The 11,504-nt window shown below is 34.4% G+C and overlaps 1 protein-coding gene across 3 annotated transcripts; it reads left to right on the forward strand.

Moving 5' to 3' along the window:
• The first annotated feature begins 2,725 nt into the window (after positions 1-2,725).
• Positions 2,726-7,117, forward strand: LOC127856439 (uncharacterized). Of its 3 annotated transcripts, XM_052392648.1 has the most exons (3): positions 2,726-2,787; positions 3,889-4,104; positions 5,874-7,117. In XM_052392648.1, exons 2-3 carry the CDS (start codon positions 4,102-4,104, stop codon positions 6,912-6,914), a joined length of 1,044 nt encoding a protein of 347 aa, XP_052248608.1. In that variant the 5' UTR covers positions 2,726-2,787; positions 3,889-4,101; the 3' UTR covers positions 6,915-7,117. The 3 variants fall into 3 exon arrangements, 2 of the variants coding, with proteins under 2 accessions (XP_052248608.1, XP_052248607.1); XR_008038031.1 differs by lacking the exon at positions 2,726-2,787 and having other exon boundaries at positions 3,205-4,108; XM_052392647.1 differs by lacking the exon at positions 2,726-2,787 and having other exon boundaries at positions 3,249-4,104.
• Positions 7,118-11,504: the final 4,387 nt, after the last annotated feature.

The following is an 11,504-nucleotide window of genomic DNA, read 5'->3' on the forward strand; positions in this document are numbered from 1 at the left end:
CTAAAAAGGAAACGTATAGATATATTTTTTTAAGTTAAAGCTACAGAATAATTTGTATTATTCATATGACAAACGATTCATATACCAGCAGTGCCATAGATTATGTGTAAGTTATATCCGTAGAAGAAATAATGTGTATTTTACTGCTTATCTGTTTTTCACAATAAGTTAAAGCTATAATAGCATTGCCCTTTTTTGATACGTGCTGAATGCTTACATCCTGTTCAATAGTATTATATTTTATTTGTCGTATATACACTGTAAAATTTTAAGTTTGTATTGAGTCTTCATTTGTTTTTTACATGTTTTATGCTAACCTGTCTCTCTCGATATAAAACAGAGCAAGCACACACGCACACCCACACGCACACACACGCGCGCGCATATTCACCCTTGTTAACCTGCATTATTATATTTTCCCTTGTCCAAATCTCTAACATACGATGAATACCTCTTTTCTATGTTTTAACATAGAAACCAACTGGACAAGCACACACAAATAATCATTTATTAATACTTATATAAGTATTAAATTATAAACTTTAAATGTAAAAGGGCTAAAAAATAAAGACAAATGCATAAAAATCTTCAAATGGTCAGACGAAAAAAGTATATGCCTTTGACAAAAAAGCCACTTGACACCTACATTAGCACAAACCTTAACAGATGGCTGGGATGGATACATCCATCTCGGTGGTCAACATACTAAAAAACTGGCATTGCTTTTCTTATTTAAAATTATATATCGATTACAGACGATAACTTTAACGAAATAATAAACGGCAGATAAGCAAGTATAGATATCAAAATACAAGCAACACAATTAACATTAATCAACGTTTATGGCTCCAATACAGATGATTCCACATTTTACGAAACAATGCAATCATTTTTAATTAATAACCAACTTAAAAATATTAACGGTGGTGATTCCAATATTGTTCTTAACCCATTATTTTCGTATAGCCTTCAGCTTCACATGTATAAATTAGCATATCGTTCTAGCGACTCGCTCTTTACAGAACCGGTTTAACCGATTGAAAATCATTTAATAGACCAGTTCACGCGTGACGTCACGCGCACCTGCGTGTTTACATCCGGGCTATATTGGTAGTCAAAAGAAAGATACAAACAATGGGGAGAAATAGAGCGTGATCGGTTAAATTTAAACGATTATATTTAGATTTTATTTTTCAACATGCCAACAAGTTGTTCTACGTTACTGAAACAAATAAGATTGAACACAATGAATTAATAGATCAAATCCAAATAAAAAACATTTACAAATTAACCATAATGTCTGGGCAGGGACCTTTACCCTGGTCCGGGAAAACTAACATGTTGACACATTAAATAAACATTTAATTAAATTAAATGCAATAGTTTTCATTTGATTGTTTGCATCAATCTTAAAATCGTTTAAGCCTTTGTATACCGGTGTTTTATTGCCCCTTTGTCCTGCCTAATCCGATTATCTCGTTTTGATCAGATATTGTCCAGACCTAACTAACAACATGGTGTCATAAATCACACTAGGTAGCAGATGAAAGTCTGGTCATTAAACGCAATTGATGATGCCACCATGTCTTCATTCTGGTAGTATTAAGTAACTAGGCATTTGGTTGAATAAATTTACCACCGACATACTTAACAGTTGCTTAAATTAGATATGTTACATAATTATTGTACAAATTTGAAGTCTATAGATTATCAGAAATTGAACACGGTAAGGAAAAAGGCCCGTTTTATTTATAAAAAAAAATAAAGTATTTATGAATTATAAAATGTAAATAAAAAATATTTAACGTATTTAGCGGGCATCGGTTAATTATAAATACGTCATTCAGTATGAAGATGTAATGTTACGGCAATGCACGAAATACATCATAAAAACAAGAAATTACGTTTGACATCAATGGGGGTAAATAATAATGAAACAATGTGTATATATTATATTATATATGTATATATATTATGTTGTGTGTGTGTGTGTGTGTTTGTGCGTGTGTGTTAAATGTTAGATAGTTGTCACTCATACTCGATAACTAGTAACGAGTTTACAAAATACATGAATACACAGTTCAATTTGCATCATGTGAGGTTGTGTTTTTCAGTTAAATGTTAATATTCCTCAAGTCATTCTCTGAACAACACCCATCCAAATTAAAATTACATGTAAATACCGTCATGAACTTCGCTTTTAATAGGGCTTTGTAGTACGTTTATTTTCAATGAAGCACTGACACATTCTAGCTATCACTAATTTTTTATTATTCTAGTTTACGCATGCAATTGATAATTATAATTTTATAATTAGATGTATCATTATTTTTATTGAAGCTTTTCTGCAAATAATTATACGGCTAATGCATAGAGCTCTTTGTTGCGTCGAATTGTCTGTCGTTCAGTCTTCAGACAATCTTAATTACTTTTATGCTAATGACGCGTTCTTTTAAAATGCAAATAAATGTGTTAATGCATTCTTTTGGCACTGAACATTATATTTTTTAAATATTATTTAGGTGTTGTTTTTTAAGTTTCTTTTCGATGTATTGACTAAACAAGTCTCGTTATCCATATGCTTTGCGTTAGCTGTAAGCAATGCTTTTTGACTACCAGTGCATTGCGCATGCGCGAAAATCGGGAATCAAAACAATAACAATGAACTGGCCTATTGAGCGAACCCTATGACGTCAACAACCACATTTCTCATAATCGTTTTAGCGCTCGAAGCGACAACATCGTGCACGTTAAATCTATTCTTCTTTTGGACCACGTGTTCGGTTGGTAAGTCTTACTTGGTGATTTTTATTTTATATTGAGTGCGCTTTAGGACGCTGTCCAGAGCTTTGGTTTTGGGAATTGAAATGACCAGCACTCGTGGGGACGATGTCCTCAGACTATCCGACTCGTCGGATACTGAATTTTCTGGTTTCGACATTGTCGACACGCCATACGTTGCTCAAACAATTGATGTTTGTACAGACGATGTCTGTACCGAAAAACGACATAAAAGTCCGGTGAAAGGGAAAAAGATTGTAAAATCCTCTAAAAAATCCAAACCTGAAAGTAAAAAGAAACCTAAACCGGATTCGCAAAAGCCTTCATGTTCGAAAAGTAAAAAACAAACTATGGACTTAAATAATTTGTCTTCTGAAGACCTTTTGGTATTGAAACAAAAGCTTGGCTTAGTTGCCGAGCAATCTGACAGAAGACCATTTTATGACAGACCCAATATTCACGTCTCAATTGATAGAGATGACATTTCGGACAATGAACATATTTCGGATAATGAACACATTTCGGACAATGAACATGGCTCTAGTGTGGCAAGGAAAATTTGTAATGAACTTTTTTCCAATAGTGATTCTGACGAGGAATGGTCGCCTCCCAAAACCAAAGCTATGGAGAAGGGTCAACATATTGCTGATTCCCTTGCTAATATGATTAATTTAGCTTGTAGTACACCTTGTGACATTGAGGGAATTGTTTCTAAATATAAAATTCCTGGGAACCTTGACAAAGCCTGCCCTCCTATTGTTAATGCCGAGGTGTGGCGTATAATGGATAGAAAAGGCCATGCCTCAGATAAGGGGCTGCAAGATGTGCAGGCAATTTTGACTGCTGCTATGGTTCCCATTATCAAGCTCGCAGAAACAGTTAAAAAGTCAAATGTTAAAGTTCAATGCAAGGAATATATTGCAGATGCCCTTACTCTAATGGGTCAAGTGCAATACAATATTTCTGTTAAACGCAGATATGGTATTAGGCCACACCTGAATAAAAAGTATGCATCACTATGCAATGTTAGTATGCCAATCACTACCAAGTTGTTTGGAGATGATGTTACAAAAGACCTGAAAGCCTGTGACTCAATGTTTAATATAGGATCAGGAAAACCATGGTGGAAGTCAAAGACTCTACGTCCAACTCACAGGCCATACAGAGGCAGTTCCAATTATTCAAATTATGGTGGCGCTGGTGTAGGCCGTTTCCAACCATACCCACAGAGAGGCGGGCGACCTTTTCGAAGGGGTCTCTCAGGTGGCAGTTTTCGAGGACGAGGTGGATACGGCCAATCCCCAAGTGGAAAATAGATCGATGGTAGGTAAGACACAGTTCTTTATTGATTCATGGAGAAGATTAACCTCAGATAAATGGGTTTTAGATACTGTCAGTGGTTACAGGATTGTTTTTGATAAACAACCTATTCAAAAAAGAGTGCCTTTGGAAATTCTCTTTATAAGTGAACAGCGTAAGATTGTGGAGGAAGAAATTAAGACCTTGATAAACATAGGTGCCATTGTTGAAACTATACACGAACCAAATGAGTTTATTTCAACACTGTTTATTGTTCCAAAACCGAACGGGAAATATCGACCTGTTATAAATTTAAAGTTTTTAAATGAGTTTGTTCAATACAATCATTTTAAACAAGAAACCTTTAAGGTGGTTCTTGATTTATTGCAAAAAGATGATTTTTTGACTTCTGTTGATATGGAGCAAGCTTATTTTCATATACCAATACATGCGGAAAGTCAAAAGTTTTTGAAATTTTATTGGAATGGCCATTTATATAAATTTGTGTGTTTGTGTTTTGGTTTAGCATCGGCACCATATGTGTTTACTAAAGTGTTGAAACCAGTCTTTTCATATTTTCGTCAGATTGGGATACGCTGTTCGTACTATATTGATGACTCTTTAACAATGAATAAAGACAAAGAGACTTGCAAAAACAATACTGATACAGTTGTCCATATTCTTACATCACTGGGATTTTCTATCAATGACAAGAAATCTGTTTTAGTTCCCACACAAAGAATAGTGTTTTTTGGGTTTGTAATTGACACTGTACTTTTCAGAGTATTTTTAACAGAAGAAAAGTTGGAGAAAATACGTAAACAAGCTGAAAAGTTGTTAAAAACAAAATTAGTTGTTGTAAGACATTTAGCGTCTTTTATTGGGTTGTTAGTTAATGCATTTAATGCAGTGTTAGAAGCGCCTTTACATTATAGATCTTTAGAAAGAGACAAGCTTACTGGCTTGTGTTCAGACTCAAACTTTGACAATAGTATTCAGTTGTCAATATCATCCAGAAATGACATTATCTGGTGGCTTAACAATGTGCGAGACAAAAATGGTAAAAGCATAAAACCAAAACTCATTTCTTGTCATTGCAAGACTGATGCTTCTCTTCAAGGATGGGGTGGTGTGAATACCCAAAATAATAAATATGCTAATGGCAGATGGACGACAAATGAAATGCAATTATCCATAAATATTTTGGAACTGATGGCAATTTTTAATGTCTTGCAATCCCTTTATTCAGACTATTGTAATGAACATATTGAAATCCAATCAGATAATGTAACCGCCATCAAGTATATTAATGATATGGGTGGAATGACATGCAGTGTTATGGACTCTATAGCCAGGGATGTATGGTATTGGTGTATTAAAAGGGACATATTTATTACAGCCGTTCACATACCAGGTGTCAAAAATGTTGAAGCTGATTTTTATTCCAGAAATTTTTCTGATTCATCAGAATGGATGTTAAAGAAACAGGTTTTTGAAAGAATTTGCTGTCAGTTTTTTACACCGTTGATTGATCTATTTGCATCAAGGTTAAACAAGCAAACCGAGCTATTTGTGTCATGGTTTCAAGAGCCAGGTGCAATATTTGCTAATGCTTTTCATATGTCATGGCATGATACTAAACCATATATTTTTCCACCGTTTTCATTAGTAGGGAAGGTAATCTGCAAAATTAAAGAAGATGCTGTGGACAGAGCAATTGTTATATTTCCTTTATGGCGGACACAACCTTGGTTTCCTTGTTTAATGGAAATTATTTCTGATTTTCCGGTCAGACTTCCAAGACATCGAGACATCCTGACATTACCACACAATGGACAAGTTCACCCGTTGTCAAAGAGACTCGACTTGGTCGCGGCAGTTGTATCGGGGAGGCCCTCCGTTGTAGAGGACTTTCATCAGAGACTACAACCATCATCTTGGCTGCCTGGAGAAGAGGAACTCTCAAACAGTATGATTCTGCATGGCGGAAGTGGATGTCTTGGTGTATGTGCAGGGAAACTTCTCCCTTTAACTCATCTGAAGTAACTGTACTTCAATACTTGGAGCATTTAAGGTCTATTAACAAGTCATACTCTGTGTTGAACACTCATAAATCAATGTTAATGCAAACATTACCCTTTTTTGGAAATAAGTGGTGTAAAGACTGTTTTTTAATTCAGAAATTTATGAAGGGAGTTTTTCATTCTCGTCCTCCAGTACCTAGATACCAGTTTGTGTGGGATGTTACTCTTGTATTGAATTTTTTAAAGTCTTTGAATCCATTGTGTAATTTATCATTAAAATTGTTAACATTTAAAGTGGTTGCACTTTTGGCATTAGGAAATGCACCTAGAGCTCAAACTTTGATTTCTATGGATTTGTCTTGTATGAAAAAAGAAGGGGCTGTGCTTATTTGTGTGTTTCCTAATTTATTGAAAACTACCAAGTTAGGTAGACCTTATGTTATGAAGATTGAACATTTTAAGGATGAAAAATTATGCATTTTGCATTCTTTGTTGTTTTATATTAGAGTTACGAAACCACTTAGGAAATCTTCAAAATTGTTCATTTCTTATGTGACTTATAAAGCAGTTACATCTAGTACTATTGCTAGATGGCTAAAGAGTGTGTTGGACCTTTCAGGTATAAACACTGATTATTTTAAAGCACATTCATTTCGAAGTGCCTCTACATCAGCTGCATATGCAAAAGGTTGTAGACTTAAAGACATCTTAAGTACAGCTGATTGGACATCAGATAAGAATTTTAAAAAGTTCTATTTGAGGGAGTCTGTTGATTCAAAAAGTTTTGTAAACAGCGTGTTTTCAAAGTAACGTTTAATTAAATATTAGGACGGGATTTTCTCTGTTTATGAATACTTCATCATTATGACATTGTTACAGTAATGTCAATAATTGTGGTTGTTAGGCTACATATGTTCATTTTCTTATTGAATTTGTTGATATTTACATGTATCCTACAAATTTGATATTCAATGAAATTTGGGAAAATAAATGTATTTTTCTTGCATATGGTATTGCTCAGTGTTGGTTTTGATTTGTTCTTTTTTAAACTGAGTATATGTTCTAATTGTTATTTATGCAGGCGTTTTTTGTCTTTAAAGATGCTAATTTATACATGTGAAGCTGAAGGCTATACGAAAATAATGTCCCCTCATCCAAGCTTTAGTGAGGGATGAAGGGGCATTATTGGAGTATAGCCGGAGGCTGAGCATGTATAAACCCAACCCTTTTACATATTTTATGAAGATTGTTTTTTAATCCCATATGTATTGGATTCCCTCCCATGATACGGGTATTCACAAAAAACGCCTAGCTTTAAACTTATGAGAAATGTGGTTGTTGACGTCATAGGGTTCGCTCAATTAAATGATTTTCAATCGGTTAAACCGGTTCTGTAAAGAGCGAGTCGCTAGAACGATATGCTAATTTATACATGCTCAGCCTCCGGCTATACTCCAATAATGCCCCTTCATCCCTCACTAAAGCTTGGATGAGGGGACATTATTAGATAAAAGAAATGGAAACGTTTATACCCATTCTAAAAAAGAAACATTTTGAATAATTGAAAACTACACTATGATATGATCTGGCGTACAGTAAATTCAAACGAGAGTAAATTAACCTGGCACTCAAACAAAAAACCAACAATATTTTGCAGATTAGACAATTTTTTAATAGCTGAGTCACTTTGCAACATTATTGACACATGTAGCATAAAACCAGGATTTATGACTGACCACTATCTAGTTGAACTCAAACTGCATAATATACAACCTGAACAATCATCCTTTAAAGTTAATAACAGCAAATAATTAGATGCATATTATAATAACACAGGAAATATTCAATACAGTTCAAAATAATAAAGACGCACCCCCAAACACCTTGTGTGAAATAATTAAAGAAAATAAAAGTAATACAACACTAAGATACACATCATTTAAACAAAAAGAAACACACAAACTGAAAACTTAAACCATTAAAGTCATTGCAACACTTGAAAAACAATTGCATGAAACAAACACAAATGAGACCACCGTCATTGAAAATTAAATAGCATTAAACACACAAGTATTAGAAGTAATCTATCATACACATCTCATTTGCAAAATAATAAGAGCGCGGTCACAGCATGTTGAACACAATGAACAGTATGCAAAATACTTCAAACATTGAAAAACGGAAAAGCGAAAAAAATCTGGTCACAATTTAGTAGTAAATGGCAAATATATAACAAACAGAATTCAAATACTAGTAGAACGAGAAACCATATATAAACGAACAAACGTCGAAACAACACCCTTTTAACAATATACATCATGCTTTAAATCAAGAGGAAAAGCAATTGTGCGACGGATTACTTAATGAATATAAATGAGGATTAGCACTTAAAGAAAGGTAAAATAACAAAAGTCTAGGATCTAATGACATCACTATCGAGTTTATAAAATATTCTGGAAAGATATTAAACACATTTAATTAATTCACTAAACTATTCATTTAACAACGCAAACTTAACTAAGCTTCAAAAACAAAGTATAATAGCACTCATTCCAAAAACTGGAAGCAACTTAGAATCCTTGTCTGGCGCCCGATTTGGTTACTGAACAATGATTATGAAATAGCAACTTAAAGTATATCAAACAGAATCAAAAGCATATTACCATCAATCATATCAAGATCTCAATCTGGTTTCATTAAAGGACGTTACATTGGTAAAAACGTACGTCTTATACAATAATGCATAAATTATTTCAACCATTCAAACAATTATGGCCTTATATTCTTTGCAGACTTTGAAAAAGCATCCGATTCACTTGATCATTCGTTTATGTTCTCTTGCTAAGAAAATATTAACTTTGGTGAAAGTCAGATTAAATGGGTTAAACATTACACCGATATTAACAGCATATTTGATTTGTGAACAAGGTTGTTTTGTTCAAACAGTTTTAACATTGAACGAGGGTTAGAAGGATGTCCACTTTCATCCTTTTTATTAAATGCATCGAGTTTTTATCACACTCTATGGACATGTGGTGTGTTACCTTACGCTTAATGGCCGTCTAATTGATTTCGTAGGACACATTTGCAAAATTATTTTTATCAGTGTTTTAAAACATTATTTTAGTAAAATGTCGGTGAGACATTTGGTGTAAATATAGCTATTACTGGATGGTTAAAGTAATAAGTGAGCAATTTCGAGGATGGATGTGATAGTGACGGATTTATAGTGATGACCCATGATGGTCCATTTCTCATTGGAATGAAAAAAACGTTTCTTGGTGCGATAACCAGTAATATTCGACAAGTGAGCTCTCGTAGACTAATTTGGATAATGATTTCTGCCAGTACTGAGCAGAATTAATAATGTGGAATATTTTTGTGAAAATATCATTTTGTCAACATATTTGTGAACGCGGGACTTCACGAGAACAGGAACTGTCATGGCCGACCGAGGTTTCAAGAACTTTACAAAATTGTTGAACTTTTGATTAAAAATGTCGACCGATCTTTCTTATTTTGAATAAAATGTCGGTGCGAAATTTGGTGTAAATATAGGTATTACTGGATGGTTGTAGTAATATGTGAGTAATTTCGAGGATGGATGTGATAGTGACGGATTTTTAGTGATGACCCTTGATGGTCCATTTATCATTGAAATGATAAAAAACGTTTCTTGGTGCGAAAGTCATTGTAATTGACACGTGAGCTCTTGTGGGCTAATTTGGATTTTGTTTTTGCCAGTATTGAGCAGAACTAACAATTTGGAATATTGTTTGTGAAAATATATCATTGTGTCGTCATTTCTGTGACCGCGGGATTTCACGAGAATAGGAACTGTCATGGCCGACCGAGGAAGAACTCGAGCAGGAAGTAAATCTAAAGTGGCTGGTGGACAGATAAAGCTTGATGTATTCTATGTAGTATCACCCAAATTGATGAGGATTCCCCGGGCTTACGTTGCGATGTTTGCAAAAATTGGGTATTTCTTGATTATGCCAAATTACCCCTATCTTTTTACCAGGAACTTGTGAAACTGGGAGATGATCAAAATGAAATTGATTGGAAATGCCGGGTATGTAAATCTTTTATGAGTGATTTGAAGTCAATTGGAACTACCTTAAACGATTTAAAAAAAGTCTAGTGATGCACCTTTGACCAATGTTGAAGATAGACTAATAAAACTTGAAAGCTCAGTGAAGTTCACTGTCCGTGAAGAGGTTGAACATGTGAAATCTAGCATCTCTGAAACACTGAAAAAGGACCTTGTTGAGTCGTTAAAAAGAGATCTAGCAGAATCTATTGAATCTGTCGTTGAAACACGAATTCGAGAAGTTGATGATCGTAGGAACAGATCGAACAATCTATTGAAAGCCTCTGACTCACCGGATGTGGAAGTGCGCAAAGCTCATGATATGGATCTTGTACAAAAGCTGTACACGTCGCTCTGTCCGGGGCATGGAAAACTTAAATGTAAAAGCTTGTTAAGACTTGTGAAGAAGGGTCAACCTCGAGGAGAAGCACCCCCACTGAAAGTTTGCATTGCCCTCGAGTCCAAGGAACAACGTGGACAACTCCTATTAAATTCCAAAGAAATCGAGATGATTTGAAAGAAGTTATTGTTGTCCGTGATCTAACCATCTAACAGCGTAAAGCAAAGCGCGATGAAGATGGCGAGGATGTTGAAGAACGTTTTGGCGAGGTGAACACTTCTAGCTCACCGAATCATTCATTTCAAGAATAAAAAGACTAAGCGAAATGTTTTGAGACATGTAAATAGAGAAGAGAATTCCTCTTTTTTAAATATTGTTTATGCAAATGTGGATAGTGGCTTACTTAACTAGCGGGATGAACTTTCGGTTTTGATTAATGAAAACACCCTGATATTATATTGTTTAATGAATTCCTTTCCAAAAGAAAACGAAAGAAAAAGAAACTTTCTTATAAGGACTTTAACATTGAAGGCTATGATTATATAGTACGTTCATTGATAGAAGGACGAGGAGTTATTATATATTTTAAACCATTTTTATCTTTTCAGCCTGTAGATATTTTGAACAAATGTAATTTTGTAGAATCTATCTGGATCCGCGTAAAACTTCAAGGATAAGACAGTCTACTGATAGACAACGTTTATCGAAGTCTGCAATCATCTAAAGAAAATAACTTTAACGTGAATTTACTTCTAAAAAAGGCTGTTGAGATGAAAGAGACACATATACTTGTTGCAGGCGATTTCAATAACGGGAGTTTGAACTGGGAATTATATCAATCACATGACAGTATAGAACATTGCTCATCAATGTTCATGGAAACCATTTAAGACTTATTTCTGAATCAGCATGTGGGTGGAGAAACGAGACATCGTATTGGACAATCACCTTAGCGGTTAGATTTACT

Source organism: Dreissena polymorpha, chromosome 13 (genome assembly GCF_020536995.1).
Source record: "Dreissena polymorpha isolate Duluth1 chromosome 13, UMN_Dpol_1.0, whole genome shotgun sequence".
Classification (NCBI taxonomy): Eukaryota; Metazoa; Mollusca; class Bivalvia; order Myida; family Dreissenidae; genus Dreissena; species Dreissena polymorpha.